The sequence below is a fragment of the Perna viridis genome, chromosome 4 (assembly GCF_037379345.1).
Source record: "Perna viridis isolate PV_CMFRI_1.1 ecotype Kerala chromosome 4, ASM3737934v1, whole genome shotgun sequence".
Lineage (NCBI taxonomy): Eukaryota > Metazoa > Mollusca > Bivalvia > Mytilida > Mytilidae > Perna > Perna viridis.
Genome location: NC_142448.1, coordinates 43,517,241 through 43,544,861, shown reverse-complemented (window position 1 = coordinate 43,544,861; position 27,621 = coordinate 43,517,241). Strand labels below are relative to the sequence as shown.

General features: G+C 32.6%; 3 protein-coding genes across 5 annotated transcripts in view; 1 reads left to right on the top strand and 2 right to left on the bottom strand.

Annotated features, from left to right (window-relative positions):
• LOC148620196 (uncharacterized) overlaps window positions 1-4,654 on the bottom strand; it is a 40,196-nt gene extending 35,542 nt beyond the window's left edge. Inside the window, exon 1 of the mRNA XM_088580876.1 lies at window positions 4,475-4,654. The gene's annotated coding sequence lies outside the window, so the exon portion shown is untranslated. The remainder of the gene's footprint in view (window positions 1-4,474) is intronic.
• Window positions 4,655-4,805: 151 nt separating this feature from the next.
• LOC148620195 (NADPH-dependent 3-demethoxyubiquinone 3-hydroxylase, mitochondrial-like) lies at window positions 4,806-19,251 on the top strand. 2 transcript variants are annotated; one of them, XM_088580883.1, is made up of 7 exons: window positions 4,806-4,940; window positions 9,029-9,234; window positions 12,559-12,673; window positions 14,670-14,754; window positions 16,479-16,533; window positions 17,003-17,071; window positions 18,944-19,251. In XM_088580883.1, the coding sequence occupies exons 2-7, from the start codon at window positions 9,049-9,051 to the stop codon at window positions 19,019-19,021; spliced, it is 588 nt and encodes a 195-aa protein (XP_088437009.1). In that variant the 5' UTR covers window positions 4,806-4,940; window positions 9,029-9,048; the 3' UTR covers window positions 19,022-19,251. The 2 variants fall into 2 exon arrangements, with proteins under 2 accessions (XP_088437009.1, XP_088437010.1); XM_088580884.1 differs by lacking the exon at window positions 4,806-4,940 and adding an exon at window positions 4,980-5,114.
• A 760-nt stretch (window positions 19,252-20,011) lies between these two features.
• The window catches only part of LOC148620194 (ethanolamine-phosphate cytidylyltransferase-like), a 30,947-nt gene continuing 23,337 nt past the window's right edge, over window positions 20,012-27,621 (bottom strand). For both annotated transcript variants that reach the window (XM_088580881.1, XM_088580882.1), the window contains 4 exons: window positions 27,118-27,183; window positions 23,077-23,142; window positions 22,188-22,276; window positions 20,012-21,773 (listed from right to left, as the gene is read on the bottom strand). In XM_088580881.1, coding sequence (XP_088437007.1) covers window positions 21,680-21,773; window positions 22,188-22,276; window positions 23,077-23,142; window positions 27,118-27,183 — 315 coding nt within the window. In that variant the 3' untranslated portion in view covers window positions 20,012-21,679. The remainder of the gene's footprint in view (window positions 21,774-22,187; window positions 22,277-23,076; window positions 23,143-27,117; window positions 27,184-27,621) is intronic.

Here is a 27,621-nt window from a genome sequence, read left to right as displayed (position 1 = left end):
AAAGCAGTTTGATGTTGTTATATTATTGTTTCAAAAAAAACCCTGCAATACTGCCAAAATTGAATTAATTCACTGCTTGAAAGAGTAATCAAGGGAACCAAGGCTTTAGCGGTAATCAGAAGAATGTAATCCAGGGACAAAGGCCAGACATGGAAAACAGACATACACAACAAAGAACATAGATTAACTAAATCATACATACAAAGTAACAAAAGCAAATGAGCAACTCGACTCCACTAAAAACTCTGAGCATGGACCAGGTGCACTGGTAGGGTAAGCATCCTCTGCTTTTCTAGAAACACCCACCAAGTTGCTCATAAAAAGTCATGTCTAGGGTAGACAAAATAGGAAAGGAAAACTATAACATGTGGAACAAATCAGTTCTCATGGTGTGTACAAATATACATCTGTATATATACGATTGTACATTCTGCAGCTATGTAAACACAATGCAATTAAATTCAACTTTACATTCTTTTAAAATCACTCAAAACATACGTTCATAAAATTAAAAGACCTTATATGAAACACAAACATGTACATATAAAAATATATGTATACATGTATAATCAGATTCACTTGTCATGTACTTGTATATCAAAATATCAAGGAAGTACTTTCAGAATTTTTCCAAGCTTCAAACTTACAAGTCATCTTTCTTTTGTTTTCAGACTCCTCAAAGAAAAAAAAAACAAAAGAAATAAATACTTAACATTTTTATGACTTGAGTGCTATCAAAGAAATTCAGATCTAAATATGTTCATGTCTAATGAATGTACATTTGTACATATATATTCCAATCTCCTATCGGGTAAATATAAATGCTAACAATTCATAGAAAAATGAAAACCTTTATAAAATCCCTCAAGTTTCATTTGGTTATTCTATTCAGATGGCACTATATTTCAGTACATGCACCACAACTTAAATTCTATTTTCATAACTTATGTTTTTCTGTCATAAGTTTATTGTTGTTGGTTAAATTCCTTTGAGATCATTGCCTTTTTAAATTTACATGTGCTTTGGCTTGAAAAATATAATTAAAAGATATTGTAAAGAGTGGGTCTGCAGTTGCGTATTTTTAGGGGTCTGGGGGATTAAACCCCCTTTTGGTGGGAAGGTTTGTTAATTTCTCGCAAAATGTGGAGGTAAAAAAAAAGAAAAAAATAATAGCCTGGAACTTCCCTTTTCAAAGTCTCTGCATCTGTGCTTGGTGTGGCATAATTTAGTGAATGTACAAGTATATGTAGCAACAATGTATATGGATTTTTCAGACAATACCAAAATACATATACATTGTACATATACCTTGATTTGTACAAGACTACTTTGCTGAAAAACAATCACATGTAAAATCAATTATACAAAAAAAAAAGTATAGAATAAAAGAGAATAATCCATTAGGGCATTTTTTTCCAAATAAAATCTTTCACTTTAATGCATTTGTTTATTGTTTACTTAAACACTGATATCATTAAACTACATATACCTGTAGGTCTAAATAATATGCCTTGTTTTCCATTTATGTATCTAGCATTAATTGACCTTATATTACAAAGGCTATTAAGATTGACTTTTATAGCTGTTTATATTATAACCAAAACTTAGCAATAGATCCATAATTGACTATGATAATAGGGCCAATCTAGACAAGCACAATGTAAATATTTTCACAGAATATGATAATCCTTAGGGACTTGAACCTGACAAATAAAATTGATAGGATTTTGTATGATATTTAAATTTTACGTTTGGTAATAATATTACACATATCTTGATTCTCCTAAAATCTTCAAGGAAAGAACTGTTGCACGTTAAAAGAAAGGAGAAAATATTGTCTATATGTTTTATTTCATTTTCATGTTAAAAATGTACAAGTACAAAATTTGAATGATGACGAATCTATCCAGATTTACATGCAATCCCTTTATTCAAACTGCATGTACATGTATATCGTTTAAGTTCAAAAGTTATTGGAGTTTTTGTTGAACTTTTTTGAAATGAAAAAGACTTGAGATTTTTGTTATAAATCATGGCCCATTTGATAATTTCCCCAAATCCCTTTATACAAATAGGGCATACAATGTTTAATGCCGGCTAGTTCTACATGTTCACCATTTCTTTTCCATAATTTTTCGAATTATTTTCATAAACAAGCACATGTATTCCAACTTACCTCACTCATTTTTATAGTTTTTTTTTGCAATTTAATTTTCTACAGCAGAAATTTTCTGGAAATATTAAAAATAAGAGATAGAAATAACAAGTACTATCTTTAACAAAAAGATAGCAGACGCAGAAAAACTACTTCTAAGTTTCTACAATTCTTTTAAGAAAATAACGCATGGCACACAATTTTTAAGGTTCCAATAATTTTTTTTTCCAACACAATTTCGAAATTTTCGATACAGATTTTTCACATGCCACTAAATTATCAGTATTTGGCCAATCGGGAAAAAGAACTGTGATCACGTGACTTGCGTTTCCACAGAAGAGTGTCATAAGGTCAAAGCGTAAAGAGCGAAGCTATACCGACTGTGTCGGAAAAATGAACTTCTCCAAACTGCCCATTTAAGTAAAAACATAGAACATTGAAATCTAACAGTTAACTACAGACCAGGCCTTATAACACTCATGCTGAAAGGCACCTTAAGATTTTAGATCCGCTCCATTTTTTTCTGATTACTTAATAATAACTGGATTATTAGGGTTTTGTGACCATTCATTTGCCATAAAGAAAAACCCTTCATGTCTTTGTTTAAATCAAAATATTGAGATTTTTTTTTAAAATAAATCATGGCCCATTTGTCATTTTTCAGATACCACCAGGGAAATATGTTATATCAGACTACATGTAATTATTTCCAGTACATATACTTTTGACAAGTTTTTGCACATCTGATTACATAAACATGAATTTCAGAATAATGTTTGAAGATATAAGTACATGTATGAATCTTATTCTCATAGCATTGGGTTTTTCATTTTAAATTTTTTTTTATTTTTAAGGATCTACTAAGAAAATGTTGGTGGAAATACAATAAAGGATTACAATGTAACAGTTACGATTGAGTCTGTTCACGAATCAATGTAGTAAGATGTAAATTGTAGTAAATTTCATGTTTATGTTCATTTCCTTTGTTATCAAATACTATGACATTATCAGTAATCAACTACAACAAATTATCACAACTACTTAGAAACTTACTCAGCAACTCGGCGGGTGTTTCTAGAAAAGCAGAGGACGCTTACCCTACCAGTGCACATGGTCCATGCTCCCAGTTTTTAGTGCAGTCTGAGTTGCTCATTTGCCTTTGTTACTTTGTATGTATGATTTTAGTTACTTTATGTTCTTTGTTGTGTATATCTGTTTTCCATGTCTGGTCTTTGTCTTTGTCCAAGATACTGGCAGACAGCCAGACATCAAACATATACACAAATACAATGAACCACCTGTCCTGTATTATAGTTACATATACAGGAATGATTACATCTGCAATTCAATTGAATAATAAGAGAAATAGACACAAATGCTGAGGCTGCATGTAATTAGTTAGATAACACCTCATTGAAATGTTAGCTATACATATGTTCAGTGTAAAACCAGTGCCACAAACTGCTTTCAGTCTATAAATCAATTCATTAATTGTTTTGAAGGTATGAATTTGCAGTCTTCACAATAAACCAATAGTATACCTGCCAACCTTCTGTGGTGAAACTGAAATCTTCATGGACTTCTATGTGCTGACTCAATATACACACTTTTTTCTTACATTTATTTATATCTGAATCTTAAATTGTAAATTTTGGTCAATATTACTCCTTGTATATTTAAATTTTGGATCATTCCTGGGGGAAAACTCATACAAATATTGACAGTTGACAGGTATGCAGTAGTCCAAAGCCTGAAGCTGGTAAAAAAATACAGGCCAGCAATATCTGTATTGAAAATTCAAAATTGTTTGGGACTGCAGATAAAGATGATAAAACTGGGAAGGATGTGTTAGTAAAAGACATGACAGCTATGTCAGAACCATGGAGACATAAATATCTTACATTTAGTACCATTCTGCACCATTTAAAAATCATTTAGTAATTATCAAAAGCAATTTTGCACACATGTATATTGTATTGAATTTTTTAAATTATAATTTCCTGGGGAAAATACAGTCCAAGTTAATTCATTCAATCCAGGTAATACATGTACATACAATGTTAATAAATATTGGCTCAGAATCAATTATATGTCACTAATTTTTACACTTTCCAGAAATAATAACAGATTTTCTGACGGATGAAAATTCGTTCAGCTGACAATAATTTGCAGCAATTATCTTCATACATTTAATTAACAAGAGTTGCAATACACAGTTGTCTAGTCCCATTCAACAATCCAATACACACAGTGACAATCAGTTCATACTTAATTAAAGCCGTAATTACAATACTGGCAAATAGAATATTATTTTCTTACCTAAATTATCATGTCAGCTATCAAGCAGTGTTTATTTATTTCTCTTTAATCTTTTTCTGTGTATTCTGTTAGTCCTGTATCTGATGAAATTTCTTAATACACATAATATGAGTAATTCCATTCATAAATTTCATAAATCTGGTGCACCTGCTCTCAGCTGTTTAGTCAAAATATTACGAAATCACAAAGATTTGATTGGTCAAAACATAACTGTCAAAAATATTTTTTTATCAATGAAAAATATAATTTTCCCAGAATAAATTTGAGTACAGCAAGAGCCACTGAAAAATAATGGAAAGGTTACAGAGAAATAATGTTTTTATATATTTGTTGTGGGTTTTTATAATATTCACTGCGATACTTCAACATGTCAGCCTCCATGGGTTTGCAGACGATTTATATAATTTTCTTTGATAAGTAAGCGTATTCGAGTGACGACTGCTAAAAAAATATTATAAACCCTGTGGTAAGTTCAAGTAAGCTTTGGTTATTTCAGAATCAAGTGTTCGTGTGAAATGTCATTACCTGACCTGAGTCACATTCAATAATTCATGAGTCAATGAGTGACCTGACTTTCATCACGTACGTAAAAAGTGAATTTAAAGATCTAAAACAGTAAAACTACACTAGAATTTGCGTGGTAAGTGTCTTTGGTTTATTCTGCAATCCCATTAATAACGAATTCACATGTTTTTTTACACGTGGAACACTTGCAGAAGCTGTAGTTGTGGAAATTATATAGTTTGATAATGATATTATGAAAGTATGTGACATAGAAGTTTGCGCATAGATTTGCTTACATTTGTAGCTATTAATTTACTAGTATTTGTAGCTATGAATAAGTCATTTTTTTAGCTCATTTGGCCAAAGGCCAGGTGAGCTATTGCCTTCACTCGGCATCCGTCATCGTTGCGTGTTGGTGCCCCTCGTTGTGGTTAACAATTGTTGATAACTCTTCTCCTCTGCCACCACTTGACCAATTGGAACCAAACTTGATATGAATGTTCCTTGGGGTATCTTGCATACAACTGATGTGATTTTTGATCTGTTGTTAAACATGGCTGCCATTACTAAAAATAGAATATAGGGTTCAGACAGTAGTTTTTTGCATATATCTCCAAAACGGTTAGGTTTAGCCAAATTCTGACATGGGGTGAAAGTGTTCAGCATGATGAGATCTATCTGTGGTCGTTTTTTATTTTAATCTAGTAAGCCATGTTGGAGTTATCACTCCTTTTCAATGTTTTATTTTGCTATTTTTAATGTAATTTCTTTTAAAAATCTCATCTTACAATACTTGACCAATTGGAACCAAACTTGGTATGAATGTTCTTTGGGGTATCCTGCATAGAACTGATGTGGGGAATTTTGATCCTTCGAAAATCATGGCGACTGTTACTAAAAATAGAACATAGGGATCCAACAGTAGTTTTTTTTTGCAAATATCTCCAAAACCGCTAGGTTGAGCCAAATTCTGATGGGGTGAAATTGTTCAGCATGATGAGGTCTATATGAGGGGACATTCTTGTTTTAATCTGTTAAGCCATGTTGGAGTTATGGTCCTTTTTTTGTTGCTATTTTTAATGTTATTTCTTTAAAAAATCTTCTCCTTTGACACTGCTTGACCAATTGGAGCCAAACTTGGTATGGATGTTCCCTTGGTTATCCTGCATAGAACTGTTGTAGGGATTTTTGATCTGTCAAAAAAAATAACCGCTGTTACTTAAAAAAAACATCGGGGTCAGACAGTAGTTTTTCGCTTATTATATTTCCAAAACTATTAGGTTTAGCCAAATTCTTTTAGTTGTTGAAATGATCCTTATTATAAGGCCTACAAAAGTTTCCGAGGGATCAGAGTTGTCAGACAACTCCTTGTAAGAGTTGTAGCCCTTGAAAGTTTTTTTTTACAGTTTTGATCCAATATCTTGAAAACTATGATAGATAGAGAAAAACTTTTAAATGCGGAAATGATCCTTTTAAGTCCTACCGCAGAAATGATTCTTATGTTATGTTCTACCAAAATTGTTGGACAACTCCTTGTTAAATTTATTGCCCTTAATAGACAAAATTTAACCAGGTGAGCGATTCAAGCTCCTAGGAGCCTCTGGTTTTAAATTAATGCCAGTACATTGGCTGCAAAAACAAAAGTTCTGTACTTCAATAAGGCAGCAACCATTTGAATTCTGGGGGGAGGGCTGTGGATTTTTTTTTTGGGGGGTACAATTTTTTTACCTTGAGCTAAATGACTTGTAATTTTTTCCTGGACCAATCAAACACAAATATGTTTTTCACTATCTATTTTGGTCATCTCGCTACTGCATAGTATCTTCCACATAGTCAACATGATTAAATTTTTTGTCATTCTTTTTAAACAAACCTTTTTCTTTCTCCAGTGATGAATCAAATAATTTTTTTTCAAATTTTCCAGAAACAAACTTAAAAAAAATCCATTTGGCCCCCTTCCAGAAAATCAAATGGTTGCTACCTGAAACAATGCAGCTGGTGATGATGATAAAATGATTTTAATGAAGCCGCAAGATGGAAGAAAAGACATTTCAATTTGATGATATTGATTTGGTGTTTGACATTCCTGTCCGCTTTCTATTATTTTTTTTGTTAGTATGATTAGGCGGGTTTAATCTTTTGCACAGTATGAAGTAATTAGTTGTAGTGGCCTTTTTATGTCTGTCCCACTTTGGTAGGGAGACATATTGTTTTCGGTTGTCTATGTCTGTCACACCTTTGTACGTACAACTCCTGAAAAACAACTCCACCAAATTACAGGAAACTGTAGGTAGTTAGAAATGATATGTAGTTGTGTAATTTATGATCAGGTGAATTTTATGGGAGTTATACCACTTGGACTTTGAAATGAGGGGAGACATACATGTGTTTTTTTGTATGCGCAAAAAACTTTTATTGATCAGTGATCAAATTTAAGGGGAAATTCTTGCTAAATGCAAGTTGAAATTCAATTTTGCTAGTAGAAATTATTTCCACTTGCTAAAACTTGCTTGTGGAATTCTGTATGTAATAAAGGTAAAGTTCAGAAATAACCCCCAAAAAACTTCAATTTTGCAAGCATAAATTTTCAGTACTTTCTAAATTTAGCTAGTGGAAAAAATTCTTAAATTCAATCCCTGTTGATAGATACATATTGTATGTCACTCATCCTGTTAGATGTTGTACTAGTATGTATACTTTATTATGAAAACGGCTGTTGATACAATGGTTTACAGAGTTACAGATTAGTAATCTTGGAACGACTTGGGCTGAGTTGTCTAATATCAGAACAACTCAGCAATATGGCTACCATTTTGTATAAGAGAATGGCTTCATAGTTCTGGTTAGTAATTGACCAGGTAATCAGTATGGATTCTTTATGAAAGAAGCTACCATACCAGTAATTTAAAGGCTATAAGCAAAGAACCTGTGGCTGTGGTTGATGTGTACAAGTTTGCATGTTAATTTGATTTTCAATGCGGATTATCTCCTAGGAGCAGGCAGATTTGAATGAATAATTACACATTTCATAGTATAGACCCATAAAACAACTTAATTACAAAAATAAAAAAATGTAGCCTTTTTTGGGGTGTATCACATTTTTCAGATTTTGCATGATTCTTACAAAGACTGCTACTTAAGCTCTATTTGTATGATAAAAACTAGAATTGCTATGAGCATTCTTACAAAGAGAATACTCATGCAGCAAGTAGGCTCAAATCATGTTCAAACCTAATTTGAATAATCCCCCCTTGCAGTGACCTGACAAATATCATGTATGTCTGAAGTACATTTCTATGCTTAAATGCTCCTAAGTCACTCTATTGAGTCAAAGTGCCGATGGTGCTGAATCTCAGAAATCATGAGATATTTATTAGTATTTTAAAAGCTTATAAGATGCTAATCATAATCTACTGATGGCAATTTATTCATTCTGTATTTTCAAAAAGTTTAATTATTTACAATGGGATCAGCACTTTCACCATTACTAAACAGTACTAGATGATTCAAAATTTCATGTAAATTTCTTTTTCATTTTTGCATTTTGTTTCATTTTGTTTTTATTTTGTTTCTCAATTTGTAATCTTGACATCCTAATTTTAAGTTAAAACATAGTCAATCATGTGGAATCCATGTATATGGATATCAAAAGCATTGATAAAATATAGTTCAAATTTCTATATATGTATTTGAATTTTCCTTTGACAATCAATTACAGAAAATATAATTTCAGTTGAATATTGTAAAAATGGGCAATGTATTTATATGAAATAATCAATTTGATACATTTTAATATTCATCTGCCAGATCTCTTTCGTGGTAGGAGTACTCTTAAGGTGTTTACCAAACGGATGCCCTTTTGCAACCTTTGTAGGATCTTAATAAGACAGGCATCATATGAAAATGTGCATGAAGAAAGATAAGTATTGTTTGATGCTTGCAAAAGGAGATACGGTAATTGAACTTTGTAAGACTAACTCCTCCAAATCCACTGTATTGATTTGAATAAAATTTATATCAAGTATAGATTAGGCTGTTAAATTTTTTCAGAACTCCACAAGTGCCATAAAATGGCTCTTTCATCATTCACCAGGATACCATGTCGCTGTTTAAGTCAAACTGCAAGACAAAGGAGAACTAAGGCATTGCTTGACAGAATTATTCGTGTTGACCAGGCTGGAGAACTGGGAGCTGACAGAATATATGCAGGCCAGTTGGCTGTTCTAGGGAAAACTTCTGTTGGACCTGTTATTAAGGTAAGATACATGTATTACACATTTATCGGGTGCTGTTGGCGTAGCAGTGCTTTGTTTCATAAAAAATCTTCAAATCCTTGAGTTTGTCCTCCAATTTCAAGTTCAAGTGATTTGATTGGTTGATATTTGAGAGGTTAGGAAGGATTTGAGGGAATCTCAATTTGAGATTTTCAATGAAACCTGGCCCTGGACATGCTTACCCTTCCAAAAGAAAAATAGTTTGACAATTGGTTGACATAATATTAGATTTTGATGTTTTATATTACTTTAAATACAAATGTAGTTAATCATACATGTACTGTACAAATTTTTTACTTAAAGTGTTGTATTACATGCAGGGATAAAAATTAGCAGTTGCCCTGTAGCCCATGGCTACTAGATTTTGAGCTGGCGCTGCCAAACTTTTGGGTAAAATTAAGTTGAACATATAGAAAATATTAAACAAAAATATGGTCTGGGCTACCTGCTTGTATTTCCAAATTTGTACTACTGACATGCTCATGATTCCTATTATGTCAAATGTGTCTTAAAAGCCAAAAAAAGTGCTCTTCATCTGTACATGTATTTGCCCACTTTGAAATGGGTAAGTAATTTTATCCATGTCTTGAACTTAAAATACTTACCATTACAATTACAAGGCTATTTGTCATATCATCACAAAGGATAATAACAAAATTACTGGACAGATGAACTCTAGGCAATGATCAATAGGAAAAGTCAAAAAGAAAATATAACAAATGGCAATATCTAGGCAAAAACCAGGCAGTTGGAAACAACCATAATGGTCCTAACTTGGTACGGAATTTCCAATGAAAAGGTCGTTTAAACCCGGTTTTTTTAGCATGCTTAACCTCCCGTCTTTATTACAGTTGTCTCCACTTAATTGTAATACAAATTGGCAGCATAAAATTGCCGCTGGGCCTAGTTGGTAAAATCATTAGTCAGAACTAATGGTACTGAAAGTATTTTGATATAATTAAAATTCATCATCTATAATCTTTTTGTCAGAAGCAGAATATCTCTCAATATAAAGGTCTTGATTTTATAAGTAAAACTTTTTTTCAGGCAGCATATGCGATGTATTTTTTATCAGTAAACATAATAAAATCATTGTTGATTTGTATCTTGCCATGTCTAATTCAGGTTTGTTGTGATTCTTTCTGTCTTGACTTTAAAACTGCCATTATTCTGTTATAGATATGACTAATTCAATTATATCTTACTTTCTCAGGACAAAGATCAATTTAGCTCTAGTCTATGGCATCTAATCACTTGATTTTTCTTTTAAGTACTTACAGTAACTTGAAAAATCAATGTTTTTCTTCAATTTAGATGATGAAAACTCGTCATATAAAACTCAGTTGTTTCACAGTTAATTAATTTTGTCAGGTTTTGCGCTTTTAAGATGATTTTTATACAAGTCTGCTTAAGGGCGGAAATTTTATTTTTGTCTGAACAGTGTTTGTAACCCTTAAAACCAAAGATAAAGTTATCTGATTTTATTTCTGTATATAAATCCTTAAAAGAAGACACAAAAAGGTCAGACATGATTGTTTTGCTTTTAAAACTTGTAAAAAAGACCAAAATGTCAGAATTTGAAATGTCTATTGAATTGATGAAGTGGTGTAACTGAATTATTATGTAACTTCACTAAAAGTACATGAATCGTAAGAACTTAGGATTGTGTGACTTTAAATTTATGTAAAAGAGTGCAAATAAAGTTGTTATTGGTGAGAAATGAGGAGAAAATGATTTGCTTTTATTCAAAATTGAAACACTTCCCACTGAATTTATGACTGGAATGATTTTCCCTGTTACAGAACTTATATAGGCATCATTTTTTTAGGGAAGTTTGTTTAAACATGCAGTACATGTCTTCATGCAGTGATTTGTGATAAACTTTTTTTTATACAGTGAAACCTGTCTAAACTGAACCTCAAATAAACTGAAAACCTGTCAAAACCAGACACCTTCTGAAGTCCCCTCTTATCAGTTTAAATGTATTTTTAACCTGAATAAACCAATCACTCAACTAAACCAAACAAAGTCTACAGTCTAAATGGGGTTAAAGTTAGGAAGGTTCACTGTAGATATGTTGGACAAATTTTGCCCTCCTTGGAAAGCTCATAGGTATATTCTTGGTTATTTACTTATTATTTCCAACGCAGTCTGTATAGTTTCGCTTTTTACCCTTTGACCTTATGGACGCTCGTATTCGTAATTATGTTTCCGATTGGCCAAATAAAGCTTACTTAGTGGCGTTCGAAAAAACTATATCGAAAATTTGAAATTGCGTTAGAAAAAAACAATCGAAAATATGACATTGCATGCCATGTGTTATTTTCTTGAAAGAAATGTACTTGTTTTTAATTAGAGTTATTACAAAAAGTGCTCATAAACATCTGCTGTTAAAAAAAGTGTTAAGAAACAGTTATTGTAAAATCATTATTAAAATTTATTACTAGTTATTGCAATGTATTTATTTGTTGTTACAAAAGATAAGACTCGACTCTAATGGCAAATAATCAAAATTCTCATTAAATCTTGGACATTACTAAACAAAAATAATGTTTTTTTAATAAAATTTACAAAATCACAATATACAATTCGACCAAAAATTCTGAATTAACAATTTGTGGCATATTTATTCAGATGATAATAATTGCTCATAGTTATTGTCACTACATACTAGTCTGACATTTTTTTTTGTCTTAATACTGCAAATTCAGATATTATTACATGCATCAATTATTGCAATTTTGTCATTTGTTGTTAGCAGAAAATTCACTTCTAATTTGTGTGCAATATGAGAGAATCCAACATTATCCATGGTAAAAATTCCACAATCTAAGTTGTAATTGCAATGATTTCAAGTTTGTGGCATTTTTTTGCAATAATTTCTTAACTAAGTGTCAGTCCCTGTAAGAATCAAGGAGTAGGTAATACATGGTATGAAAAAAAAACATTATTTTTATAGTGTAATTTGATTATTTGCACCATCAGAATCAAGGAAAACTGACAAGATTTTCCATTTCATGCTGGACCATTGAGTTACAATTTCATTGAAATGCACTGAAACTGAAAATGAACATCTCAAGGGCAGATAACTCTGTCAAAAACCTCATTTTTCTAAGATTCCATTGAAAAATGGCTGAGCAAATCCAATGATGCAGGGTTGAAATAATGGTCTTTTCAAATAGAGAAATCATCCTTGAGTGATATTTATTGTCAGATTGGTGGGGTTTTGACATGCATGTTTCTGAATTTTCCCATTTTGCCAGATTCTTACAAACACTTACACTGAACACTTTTCATATTTTACAGGAAATGTGGGAACAGGAGAAAGAACATTTAGAAACCTTCAATAAACTGATGGTACAACACAGAGCCAGGCCAACAGCATTACTACCTTTGTGGAATATAGCTGGGTTTGCATTAGGTCAGTATATATTCGGTCACATTACTCATTACTCGCTCCACTCAAAAGTGGATGGAATATTGAAATCACCTTGTCTCTCCCTTCTGAAATTCTATCTGCTGGATTATTTTTGACACTGGACAAATTATTTCAGATGTAGTATGGGACTTTCAGAGCTCATACAACCCTTACTATTTTAGCATTAGTCTTTCTGTTTCAGTTTTGACCATTAAAATAGGGTGTACAGAAAAGGAAGTTTATCTTACGATTTTCTGGGGGTTTTTTTGTGAAAAAAAGAAAAAGAAAATCCAGATTTTTTTCATAGCCATTGCCGTTTCTGGATTAAAAATCAGTAAAATCTGCTTTGCAGTCTTTTTGGCATTTGCCAGTAATGTATTTTACTGTTCAAAATGAACCTCATGGATTTTGAGCTCATGTAGAAGCTTTATACAGTAAAAATGTTTTCTCCTCACAGAAAACTCCAGCAGTTTCTATTTTTCATAACTTTTCATTGGCAGCTCTACTGGACTTTATATAGATTAGGTTTACATTGTTTGCAATTTTGGTTGCTGTCGATTGTAAACTTCTTGTATGAGTTGTGATATACATGTACCTAGCACATCAACATGTGCACATTCATGTTGTGATATACATGTACCTAGCACATCAACATGTGCACATTCACGTTGTGATATACATGTACCTAGCAAATCAACATGTGCACATTCACGTTTATCGAAAGATCCATATGAGCCATTGCCATTACTTGGCCTCTGCATCAACGGTTTCGTCGATGTCTGAAAACTTTTCTTCAAACATCTTCTTCTCTAAAACAACTTAAAAGATTTTAATGAATTTGGCTGGAATGTTCCTGCACATAAGTTGTGTTTTTATTTTTTTTACCATTTAAAACGTGGCTACCATGTCTATTTATAGAACACAAGGGTAAAGCCACTTTATTTAAGGTATATATGAGTAATAGAGAAAAATGAAGGTGACCATTTTTCTTGGGTTGAAGAGTTCTCCAAATGTTATTATTGGGTTGACGTTGTAGGACCACTCCTTGTTAGGTTTATTACCCTTGAAAGGAGAAAAATGGTATTTTTTGCAGTTTAAGCCAATACATTTGTATCTTGAAAAACAAAGTAGATTAAAAAAATCTTTAATGATAGAAATGATCCATATGATTGATCATAAGGCCTACAAAAGTCTCCATTGGTCAAAGTTGTTGAATGACTCCTTGTTTAGTTATTAACCTTGAAAGGTAAAACATGAACCAAGTGAGTGATTCGGGCTCATGGAAGCCTCTAGTTTAAAAGAGGTCCATCTTGTAGGTTATTGATTACAAAAATTGGGTCCTTTGACTCTTGAGGCCAAACAATGTTGTGTAAATTTTTTAGGGATATTGCTCAATAATGTAACAATTTTGCTGCCTGGGCAGCAGCCTTTACATTATGTACTTCAAGTAACTTAACATCATTTCTCTGTAAGCATCAAAATTACGTGACCACATTGGAAAAAATATGTGTTGCTAACATGTGCACTGTATTAATATAGGATTAACAATCGCTATTTCTGTCATCATATTCATTATTTTTTTACTTGTCTAATAAGTTACAGTGATTTCTTATTTCCTTCACTTTATGAAAAAGCTGTAGTTTTTTTTTTTAGAAAATTCCAAGCTGAATACCATTTTTACAGGACATCACCTATCTTTTACTGTGGTAGCAGTATTTAGATTTCTTGGGTTAATTGAACCGTGTATTCATGTTTCCATGAATATTGAGCTTTCTTTGTGAAGTTGTAGAAATTTTATTGAAAATTTATGCTAGGCCGTAGAAACTCGGATGGTTCTATCAGTTTTTGCCAAGACTGTCCAAACCTTTTCCATATTTCTGGGGAGAGTTTGAACAATCAACTCTGCTGTCATTTTATTTGTTCAAATATTTCCAACTTTAATACTGTTTTAGTCCTAATTCCATTGATTTCCTTTTAATAATGTTTTGTTTTTATTTAGGTGCTGGAACTGCCCTTTTGGGAAAAGAGGGAGCCATGGCATGTACAGTAGCTGTTGAATCAGTCATAGGTGATCACTATAATAGGTTTGTATAACAGTAGGTTTTAAATTTACAGATTTTCTGTAGTTTCTACAAATTTTGACAGTGAATTTTGCTCTACAGTTCGTGAATTCTCCAGACTATCAATGTTAAAATCACAGACCATTTTCATAAAATACAGTCATTAAGTGGCATAGATAGGTCTGATATTTATTGAAACTGCTGAGGGACTGAATGCAAACTCGCTGACAAAGCCATTATTTTTACATAGATGTGTGATTCTATTTGAAATTATTACACATCCATCTTTTGGTATTCCCCTAGTCATCAAATTGTACAAATTCAGTAATTAAATTGTTTTGCTACGTACAGTGTACAGTGAAACTTCTCCAAACCGGACCCTCAGAAAACTGGTTGTCCCTGAAAACCAGCCGTTTTCAAAAGTCCCTGCCGATATACCTTAAAACCTATGTGTTTTGTCTTCAATAGACTGGCCACCCCCTAAAACAGTACATCGGCCAGTTTTTCACAGTTTTAGTTCAATTCCAGCCACCCAATTATTGTTCACCTGTAATAAATGTGTCAACATTTATTACAGGTGTACAACTGTAAATGATTATGCAATATTACGTAATTAATAATTCATTCACTGACCAGTTTGCATTTCATCAGTGGACAGATGATAACTGAAGGGGACAATAATTTAAACAACAAATTTAATCCAGGCATCACATTTTGTCACTGGTTGGCTGTTAATTGGTATGTACACACGTCAGGCAACCAGGGTCATTTAATAGTACGATCTTTACTATCTTTTAACTTCAATTAAGGTGACCTGTACCCAACCTAAAACAACATAGCGGTGAAATTATTAGACTTTTTTGATAGGTAATTTATGAAAACAATACAAATAATTAATTACCATCAATAGCGCTTTGTTCTTTAATACTCATTCTTTCAAAACCGTGAACATTATTTTGTCATCAGTACCGTTTGTAAATTCAAATCATTTACAAATGATGCAAGATTTGAAATGTAATAAAAAGCCAAAAGTTTTGAATTGGCATTAAACATGTCTCGACAAACAAACTGTCAAGGTGTAGGGTTATAGAACACATCTTAGAATGCATTGCTATTTTTTACAAAACCGGCCATTTTTTTTTGTCCCAGTGGTGGCCGGTTTGGAGAAATTTCACTGTATTGTCCTTGTAGAGGGAACCCCCCATAAATTTGTCATTGTTTGTCTGATTTTTTACGCAACTGCAATAAAATGTTTTGGTCCCAAATTTGTACATGTATAATTGTTTCAGAGTAATGAGACTTAAGGAGGTAGACCTTGGGTAAGAGACATAAGTCATGAGGTCAGTGATATGTTTGTATCATATTCAATTTCACCAAATCCTATCAAGCTTTCATTTGACACAGAATGAAATCAATCTAAGTTACTTTGATGCATTGAGATGACATTTATGTAAAATGCTGAATACAAACGTTCCAATGATTTTTAAGAGTTGTGTCCCTTACCCTAGGTCTACCTCCTTAAAACACTGAGAAAAAAGTTTAAAAAAAAACCACAAAAACATTTGACAGGCATAATATGAGCTCAAGTAGCACTGTTCAGTAGTTATTATGTAGCATTAATTTAGGGTTTTAAATTCATGAAAATTAGCTGACCATTGTCTGAATGGACAGTAGAAATTAACTTTGTAGTTATGTTCCAAGAAATAAATGATCGAATATTTTTGAAGGATGTTTTTGTTTCATTGTAGTCAGATCAGAGAGTTAATGGAGGATGATCCAGAGAAACATAAAGAAATTTTAAAGGTAGTTTTTTTGTTGATATCTTTATACACTCTTGGCTTTTTTTTCTATTCATCGGTACAAACCAGCTTTCTCTAATTCTACTTCTGGTCCATCTGATTCATCATCTGAGACAAACCACTTGATACAAACAAGTAATGGTACACAAGTCTGTGGTTCAATTGGAATGAATGGAAAGTGCCCCTGGTCTGTGCTTCCCCTCGCCAGTAGTTTCTCAGATAATGGTTTGCCTTGAGGATCTATTGAATGCAAAAAGGGTTGCATTATTAAGATAATTTGACAGATTGTTTATATTATCTGTATCGTTTTAAGATTTTCTAGAAAAAAATGTAATAATGTCAGCTAATGCTTTTGAGGTCGTTTTTTTTAACAGGACATCATTGTCAACATTTTCTGCAAAATTTATAAGGTATAATTTGATTCATTGTATATTCGTATCTTGATATTGGTAAAGTAATTTTCATCATTGTAGTTAATAAAAAGATTTAGAGATGAGGAACTTCATCACCATGATACAGGCCTAGAACATGATGCAGAAAAGGTATAACTGATTTTACATGTTCTTTTATTTGTCAGTTCCAGTAAGAATCAGGCAGTAGGTGAAACATGGTATGAAAAACCCATCATTTTGGTAGTATAATTTGACTATTTGCACCATCATAATTAAGGAAAACAGACAAGATTTTCCATATCATGCTGAACCTTTGAGTTACAATTTCATTGCAATGCACTGAAAAATGAATATTTCAAGAGCAGATAACTCTGTCAAAAACCTCATTTTTCTAAGATTGTATTGAAAATTTTCTGAGCAAAGCCTCTTTGCCTGCTTCTTACAAACATTTACACTTAAATTTCAATTCAGTGACAACAATGGGAAGACCCTGCATTGTAGACTTGTTATACCCTACTTTGTAAGAGAAGTTACTGTAGTGTTTGTCCATTCATCCCTCCATAACTTTTTCTTACAGTTAACTGTTCAACTACTAATCACAGAGACTTGGCTTGGACAAAAGCTTTATATAGTTATGCATTATTAAGGGATTCAATTTTAGATTGTAGTGGAATTGACTGCCTGTCTGACAACTCTATGAATACTTTGACCCATATGTTAACTGGGGCTTGTGAACTTTGCTCTCAGTTTTTCTAGTTTATTTTGCTGCTATTTAACTTAAGGGCCTAGAAACAGTCAACCTCCTTCTATCTGTGCTGTGTGCACTCTGAGCATCTGTACTTTCAAACTTCACTGATATAACTGTGAAAATTATCAATTTTTAAGGATGTTAAGCATGACATATTTTTTCTGATTTAAAATTCAGAGACTACTCTTTGGTACATTTGTCCTTACTGGAGAGTTTTGTTGTTTCAACTATATGAATTATACATTTGATGATTTATCTTCAAATCCACCCCTGAGAGACAAATCCTAGAGAAAAAATTGCCTACTTAGTGGTTCATTCAGGGGGTTAGAAACATCCCAATTTTAAAATTTGTAGATCCAGGCCTGCCTACCCATCTACCAGGTACTTGATGGCAACAAATATAGGGAATAATGTGTAAACTGAATTCTAAATAATCTGGAAACCTGTTAAAACCACACATTTTTTCCCCATATTATCAACAATTTAAGTACCATTCTGTGTAAGAATCAGGCAGTGGGTGGCACATCATTTTCCCCAATTTACTCATTTTTGCCTATAATATATTCATTACATCTAGAAAATAACCAAAAAGTTATTTAAGTTTATCCTGAAGCATCTGTGACATAGATATTTCTTTACTGCTTATAGGGAAAGAGTGCAGGAAAATTTCCCCCCATTTTTTCTATAGTGCATTCGAACTGAATTTGACCTATCAATATATTAAAAAGGCAAATTTTACAAACACTTTGATAGTTATTTCTTGTGGTTATTGGGTATAATTAATTGGTTAGTGCAACATCTCTGCATTTTTTTCCTTCATGTGCCAAAGTTTATATACAATTTTGCTTGAATCTTAGATGGAGCAGTACTTAAAAGTCCAAAAGGAGTTTGGTTTAGATAGATTTCACTCAACCACATTTTTATACTGTACCAAGTGGAGAGTTATAATGTGATACCCAACGAAAAGTTTCATGTCCTTCTGTCTATCCATCTGTTAATTCCCCCTGCAGTTTCCAGATGATAACCTGAGAATGGATCAATGAATTGTTTTTTTAAAAAGCACAGTTGTTTAGTACCATAAAATACAGAGTGGGTTAAATTTTTAGCAAATGCAAAGTGTAGTTTTAGAGTTAGGCCGATTTGAACATTTTGCCATCCCCTTTTTTCACCTTTACATGGCAGGGTATCACTTGCCTTACTAATTTCATTACATGTAAGAAGTTAAGAAAAAATTGATCTTTTACAATGTATAATTTTTTTTTTTTTTTTTGCAGGCTCCATTTTATGAAGCTATGTCACAAGTTATAAAGTTAGGATGCAAAGGAGCTATATGGATATCAGAAAGGGTTTGATGAAAGGAGATTTAATTCTTGTATTAATGGATGATGAAAGAAGAAGCTGCTGTTAAATAGTAAAACCTGTCATTAATCTAACCCAGTTAGGACTCAAAGAATAAAATTCTGATTTAGATAGGTTTTACTGTATTGACATGCATGAATCTTGTTAACATTTTTTTTATTGTAAATATTTGTAAGCTTTATAAACTGCATGTAACATGATCTGTGAATAAATTTTAAAACAGTTGCAGTCTTTTGACCATTCAAGTACAATCCAGTACAAGAAAATATTTACTAATGTTGGGTCTGTAAATAATTGCATGATTTATCAAGTTCAAGATCAATTGTTCAGCATTGAAAGGTGGAATCGTCCAATGAATTAGTTTTCCAGGTGATTTTTTAAAATCTACTTTTGGATGATATTCCACCATTTAGATATTATTTACATAATTAAACATTTTAAATGAATTTGTATTGCCCAGCTGTGAATTGCACCTGAGGTTGGGCTTTTTTTGGCCCTTTGTTGCTTTGCCTTGACAAAATGCATCAGAGCTCCACAACATCTTGATCACTGGTGTTGCTGGCAGAACAGGACCTGCTTACCCCTCCAGAGCATGTGATGTCACTTCTGATTTTTTTTTGTTAGTTCATATTGAATATTGAGTTTTTTGTGTGATGTCTTGCTTTCCTTAAATATCTGAAGTTTTTATAGGCAATTGTGCTCCATTCTGTTTTAACTTTGTGTATGTAGATTGTCCCTTTTTCCCTATTATCACATTTTAGCCATGTACTGGTACTTGAATTTTTATGTCACTGAATTGTCCTGATTTTTCCCCAAGTTTTTTTGTCGATATATATCATATACTTAAAACTCATGTGCTGTGTATGCTTAAATGTGGTGTGCTGCAAGTATGCCTTCCCTTCAAAATACTAAAAAGTTTAAAAAATACCCTCTTTTCTAAGCTTGAATGTGTATACACTCAACACAAAAAGAAAATGATAAAGTACCAAAATAATTTTTATTTAAAAAATGGTAATATAGTCTTAATATAGAGAAAAATATCACAAATTAAATAGAAATAAATTACAGTTACTATGAATACATGTTACTACATGTACTAGAATGTCAAATATGGTTTTCAAATAGATGAAGACAATAAAGAACCATCAGAACTAGCTAGCATAAAAAAGGGGGGGGTTAAAATGGTTCAATGTTTCTTATAAAGCAGTAACAAGCGCAAGCTTTCGTTAACATGAAATGAAGCGATACACCATGCTATGGATAACGACGTGAACAATTGTAATATACATTTGAATTGGAATGGAAACACCATGCTACAAAATTCAAATATGAAACCCCTACAAAATGACATTTGTTCATATATGAGGTATAAGGATGCTGCCTTCAGACCTGATTGTTATTTTTATAGAAAACAAAAACACAACAATTCCAGCAGCAATTGTGGCAGAGTGTCAATGAAGTTCTATGTAGGTACGGAGTCTGAAACATGAATAGGTCAAAATCAATCTGTTGGAAATGATTGTTTGGAGTTTAAATGCAGGTGCTGAGCATGGGTTCTATGAAGCCTCACAAAGTCACATTGGTGAAGACATCACCAATACTACAATATAAAGGTGCAGCCTCAACAAAGGTATAACATGGCTTTTTAATAAATTTTGAAACTATGCATATAAATTTTATAACACATGCCTATAAAAGAGATATTGAATTTTTAAATAAATGATAAATTAGAATAACATTCTAACTTATACTTAACACACCCTTTCTTGTTTAGAAGAGAGGTTCAAATTAACTTCCAAGAGTAAAAGGTCAGGTCCTGGACTTTTGTATCCAAATGAAAGGTCCACCAGAAGAAAGTAAAGGTCCTCAATAAAAGTAAATGTTAAGTATGATAGGTCCAGGACCCAGGAAAATAAAATGTCAATGGTCCTGCATCACAAAAATGATGGTCTCGGACCTCAAACCAGTGCCTATTTGAACCGTTGTTGGAATTATTCCATCAGTATCTGTTAGAATTGTGACTCTATAGAAATTAGGCCAAGTAAACTTAAATGGTATATTCTCATCAAATATAACAAATATTTTAATTAGATTCTCAACCAACCTTCACAAAAAATAAATAGATGGTGGGGGGATTTTATTTTTTTTGTTTTTTTTTGGTTTCTTACCAGATATTTGCAAGCCTAACTTTAGCTATTTGGTTTATAATAGATATGTTCTAAATCCATAGCCAAATCAGTTTCAGAGAAGAAACATGGTTTTAGTTATCCAAGAAATGAAAGATTTCTGTGTTATAGTATCTCAACACATACTAGAAACTGATTTTGAATTTCCTGCCCCATTTTCTCATTTTTGTCAATTTTTAAGGAGTGGAAGATGAGAATTCACCAATTAATTTTATTTAGCCTTAAAGTAATGTTTAAAAAAAAGTAGAAATAAATCGACGTATGTTTCATTAACACAGAATATTTCTTGGCTTAGTATAAGCCATAACAACAATAAAAATTGAATTTAAAAATTTGTAAAATAAATAAATACAACTCTGACGAGTATATTACGACATATAAGTATTTAAGTCCCACAGGATGAATCTATACCCTATGATTCTAATTAAAAATTTTCCCAATGTCACATGATGTGAAAATTTTGCACTAATTTTCAATAAGACCCTGTCTTGCTTGTTGTGCTTGGACAATTTTCATTTCTTTCTCTTCTTTCTTTTTATTCCTTGCCTCAAACTGGAGCCTAGAAAAATCATATGGTTAGATTTGAGACAAGAATTACATATAGCTACCAGCTGGAAAACTTCATCACAATCATCTATGTGCAACCCATAAGGAGACTTGATCTGTTGGTATTCAAAATACTCTCATACCAAAATTCATTTCCAAAAAAAAAAGGTTGGAAAACATGTTTGACAAACAGACTGACCGACATCTGTTGCCAGAAGGAAACTAATAAATTTTGCAATGCACTATTTATATCAGAAATGAAAAGTTACAGGTTTTAAAATTTTGACTGTTGTTGGAAGTAAATATGCAGTAAAAAAATAAGGGTCATTACTATGAAATCCAGATTAAAAAAAATGTTGCAGAATCTCTGTTCTTAATTCTACATCTCCTTGCTTTATGAATGGTAGGAGTACTATATGGAACATACCTATGAGCTATAATTCTTTCTATGATCAGAGCTGTTGTCATATTGTTATTGCTAGAAATGGTCTTGAACTTTCCTCTCTTCTTTGGTTCCTAGAAAGAAAAAAAATATGAGAAGGGCAGAGCGAGGTATCATCAGCTTTTTGTAGGAAAAAAGCAAACTTTATCTATTTGAATCAAATTTGAGGGACACTATGAGTTGTGATGAGTTATAAACTGCAAATGTTATATTTATTATTTAATAGTTAATTGTCAATCAGTAATCAAGACAGTAACATTACATGAAATCAATCTGAAAAAAAGATAAAGAAATATAGGGCATCTTATAGAACATTAAATGACACCCCACCACATTACAAAAATTTTTCGGAAAGGGGTAACCCTAACTTAAAATGGGCAAAAATTTTGTGTAAATAATCAAACTTGATCTGAATTTTATAATACTGAATAACACTATACAAAGTTTGAAAAGGATCCTTTAATATCCTCTGAATTGATCATCTGAAAACTGTCAGGAGACAGAAGGATGACAGATGGACAGGCAGACGGAAGGACAAGCAACTTTTCAGAGGGTATCACATAATACCTTACCACTGGTGGGTTATAAAAGCCATTAATTTGATATTGATAATTTGGTTGATTAACAGCCATGTTACAAATAAGGTAAAGCCCAAATCAACTTTCCTATGTAATACCTTATGGCAGGTTACTTTGGTGCTAAAAAGGTAAACGAAAAAAACTTTGGCTTTTCTAATTTCGGCATATGATAAGTGGTGCACTAAGTACTTAAGCCAAGAGTAAATATTTTGCAAAATCTATTTGGCATTTTTAGACAGACAGCTAAAATATACCAAAATTAGCATCACGAGACATATTGACGTGTTAATACTTACAGCATATGGATCAGAACCATTCACATCATCCATGATAGGGGTATCCCCATGGCATACTAAATCTACCTGTAAATAGTATAAGATTTATGGCATATCATAATAAGGACAGAAAAAATAACAGATATGGTGAAATGCAACAAATGCACTAGAATATAGCCTAAATACAAAACAAAAGGCTTCCAGGAGCCTGAATTGCTAACCTTGTTTAAGTTTGGCTTTCAAGGGCAAGAAATTTAACAAGGAGTTGTCCAACAATTATGACTCAAGAAGACTTTGGTAGGACTATCATAAGGATCATTTCAGCGATAGAAAGTTTCTTTTAATTTTAAAGATATTGGCTGAAAACTGAAAAAAAAACCCTGTCATTTTTCATCTTTCAAGGGCAATAACTCTTACAGGAGTCACCTGACAACTTTGATCCCTGACGACTTTTGAAGGCCTTATAATAAGGGTCATTTCAGCTAAGAAATAATTTTGCTAAACTTAACGGTTTTGGAGATACTTATGAAAAACTATTGTCTGACCCCTTTGATCAAAAATACCCACTACAGTTCTATGCACGATACCTCAAGGTACATTCATACCAAGTTCCGTTCTAATTGGTCAAGTGGTATCAGAGGAGATGATTTTTGAAAGAAATAACATTCAAAATAGCCAAAAAATTTCGAAAAAGGGCAATAACTCCAACATGGCATAGGTCTCACTAACCACTTCCGGGTCAAATGGCCACCCCCCTATGTAGTACCAAAATCACACTGAACCTAGACATATGCATTGTTAGTGCATTATTTGTGTGTATTATGATTAAAAGTAGTCAAAATGAAGCTGAGAATGTGTACTTTAAAATCATATATGTAATTAACTACAAAAGTGTATGAATATTGTTCACATGTGTGAGTTAATTTGCCTCCATGCTGTCAGTTAGCAGAACAGGTAAAAATGTGGATTTTCAGTATTAATTATTCAAGTAAATTTTGTGAAGAATTTCTACTATCATCATACCATTAGCATAATGATTTCGGAAGCCTTATTTTCCAAGCTTTGCAACGGTATGCAACTTTAAGATGTCATTTGTCCTGGGAATTTACAGTGAGACTTTGAAAATTACTTTTTTAACATGCAAAGTAATGGAAACGTTAGAAGTGGTTAGTGAGATGAAAAATGAAAATTTGACCACAGATAGATCTCATCATGCTGAACACTTTTAACCCATGTCAGAATTTGGCTAAATCTAATGGTTTTTGAGATTTACACGAAAAACTACTGTCTGACCCCTATGTTCTATTTTTAGTAGTGGCAGCCATGTTTTTCGATGGATCAAAAATCCCCACATCAGTTCTATGCAGGATACCCCAAGGAACATTCATACCAAGTTTGGTTCCAATTGGTCCAGTGGCGTCAGAGGAGAAGAGTTTGCAGAATTGTTCAGGACGACGACGGACGCCAAGTGATGGCAATAGTTCACATGGCCTTCGGCCAGGTGAGCCAATAATAAATACTTTCAGAGGTCACAAAAAGTGTAACCACACCTTTAAGCTTGCTTGAACAGGGCACAACAACCAGAGTATAAGCGGGCACTTTTAACTACACAATACTTGGAGGCTAAAAACCACTAATTCCACTTCCCATAGACTTCTATGCTAATTTCACAATATTCAATGGCTTCTCTGGACTTTACCTTAACTTTAACCTGCAGAGGACTATATATCAGCATGATTCTACATATGTCAGCTCACAATCCTCAGAATGGCATGTGGGGTTAGCAGACTTGCAGTGCAGTACTGGTCACCGGAAGTGAAGGGTCTATAAATAGCATGGGAAATCCCAGTGTTTTCACAAGATAAGGGTATATTTAAAAATCATTATGGAGATTAGGCTTCACATCACAAGAAGCAAAATGCTCCTAAAAAATGTACAGAAATGTTTTTCCTTTCAGAAACTGTTTAAATTTTTTAAATAAGATAAGAACTTTATTCACAGCACTATGAGGAACAGGGATAATTTCTGCGTAGGACTATTTTTGCGTACGTTCCAAATGCTCATTGGTTGAATTGGTGGTCTGTAACCTAAAGAGTCACTTTTTGTCTTAGAAAAAATAAATAACTATACAGGTATCTTCCTACACACATACTGAATGCATTTGCAAAGTTTCAGTGAAATGTGACAAGCTCTTTTTTAAATATTTGATTTTTTAATATAGGGTAACCAAGTTGTGCGAGCAAAAAAGTGACAATATTCTACCATACTTAAATGCATTAAATATTTGCAAAGAACTTTTTCTGACTTTTCAAATAAAAAATATCAATCACAACTTGTTTTTTAACAATATTAATGAAGAAATAGTTTTAAAGGTAATCATTTTCTGAGAAATTGGTCTATTTTTAAAAATTTATTTCTGACATGCCTCCCCCTTTTTCTTGATCACATGTCAAAAATCCTAAATCTTTAAATTTTCACAAAAGGTGATATATTTGGCTTTAAATTTGTAAATACAGTGTTTTCACATTAAAACATGACCAGTAAAGGGCACCTAAAGCAAAAAAAAAGTACTCAATAATGGATTTTCCATGTTGCCATAGGGGAATGCTTATATGGCCTTAACCGCAGTAATGAAAGTGAGTTTTTCCTCATTTCTAACCTAATTTTTGCTCAAATCTACACATAACTTGATTTCAAGTGCTTATTACCACCATATTTAGGTAAATATAGCCCTCAAAGTTTAATATTTGATATTTTTACTAATTTTCTACACTTTTTACAAGATAGGACATAAAAATCAGCCAAAAAGACCAATTTTCCATAATTTGGACCTATAACTTAAAAAAATGCTTATTTTGAAGGATTTTTGTAGTGTATTCCTCTCATGGCAAAGTTAACAAGATCTTCAAGTAGTTTAAAGCTATTTCAAGAAACTTTTCATTTTGCCATGGCTTCAGCTTAAGGCTAAAAACCACTAATTCCACTTCCCATAGACTTCTATGCTAATTTCACAATATTCAATGGCTTCTCTGGACTTTACCTTAACTTTAACCTGCAGAGGATTATATATCAGCATGATTCTACATATGTCAGCTCACAATCCTCAGAATGGCATGTGGGGTTAGCAGACTTGCAGTGCAGTACTGGTCACCGGAAGTGAAGGGTCTATAAATAGCATGGGAAATCACAGTGTTTTCACAAGATAGGGGTATATTTAAAAATCATTATGGAGATTAGGCTTCACATCACAAGAAGCAAAATGCACCTATAAAATGTACAGAAATATTTTTCCTTTCAGAAACTGTTTAAATTTTAACTTTAAACTTTTTTCACAGCACTATGAGGAACAGGGGTAATTTCTGCGTAGGACTATTTTTGCGTACGTTCCAAATGCTCGTTGGTTGAATTGGTGGTCTGTAACCTGGAACATCATTTTACCCCTACAAGCACTTTTTTGCATTCAGCAAAATTGCAATGGCAGATCCAGAGGGGGTGCAGTGGGTTGGCAACACACTCTTTTTATTGGAAAATTTGTCATTTTCATGTGTAAAATAGACAAATAATGACAAATAATATCCTAGCAGCCCCCTCCCCATTTTTCTGAGGAATCTCGGCTAGCAAAATTATGACACTGGCCCAGGACTGATTCATAATTTGTAGAGAATTCTCCACTGATGGCAGGAATATTTTACACATAACCTGTGTTATGAACAAATTTTGACACAACAGACAGCATTGATCCCCAAACAATAATACTTGCCTCTCCTATACTTCGGTTAGATTAATACAATCAGAACAGCTTTTTTTTCAAGGCTAGTAAGGTTCATATTTTGACAGAATATTGACAATGTTGAAAATGGTAATTAACTTTAGGTAATAAAACTGTCACTTTCTCCACCTAAGCCATCTGAAGCTTAATAACCAACATTACATTTTTTTGGGGTGACAAAAGGAGACAATTTTTTTTCTGTATTTACGAAAAGAAAAAAGTGACAAGTGCTATAAAATCACTGCTTATAGGTCTGTACCTTCCTGTTGACAAACATTTTGTAGTTTAATTACCTTAAAATGATCCATCAACTCTGCAGTAACTGCATATGGGGCACCTATTACAACTTCATTGACATACTACAAAATATAAACCAGAGCTTCAATTTGAACAATGCTAATACAATCTTCGTATCTAAAAACATATCACAAAGTATGGTAAGTATATTGTTATCATTATTTCTGACTTACTCCAAAAGTAGGGAGTCTTACATATGTCAATACAATACAAATGTTTATAACCACTTGTTTTTAAGTACCGTTTTGTGTTAGAATCAGGCAATGGGTGGCACAATATTTTTCTCCATTTGGTCTTTTTTGCCTCAAACATATTCAACACATGTAAAAAACAATGAGGTATTTAAATTTATTCAGCAGCATCTGTGCTCATTTTTTTTGACTGCTTATATAGGGTTAAAGTGTGGAAAAATTTATGGAGGTTACAAGGTACTGCAAACGTACTAATTTTTGGAGGTTTGCTATTTTTGCTGTTGACAGAAAATCACCAAAAAATAGTAC

Excerpts from the sequence above, each read along its gene's own strand:
- LOC148620195 (XM_088580883.1), top strand. The coding sequence starts at position 9,049 with ATGGCTCTTTCATCATTCACCAGGATACCATGTCGCTGTTTAAGTCAA. Across the intron at positions 12,674-14,669 it reads TATAGCTGGGTTTGCATTAG|GTGCTGGAACTGCCCTTTTG; the intron begins GTCAGTATATAT and ends GTTTTTATTTAG. Across the intron at positions 16,534-17,002 it reads AACATAAAGAAATTTTAAAG|TTAATAAAAAGATTTAGAGA; the intron begins GTAGTTTTTTTG and ends TCATCATTGTAG.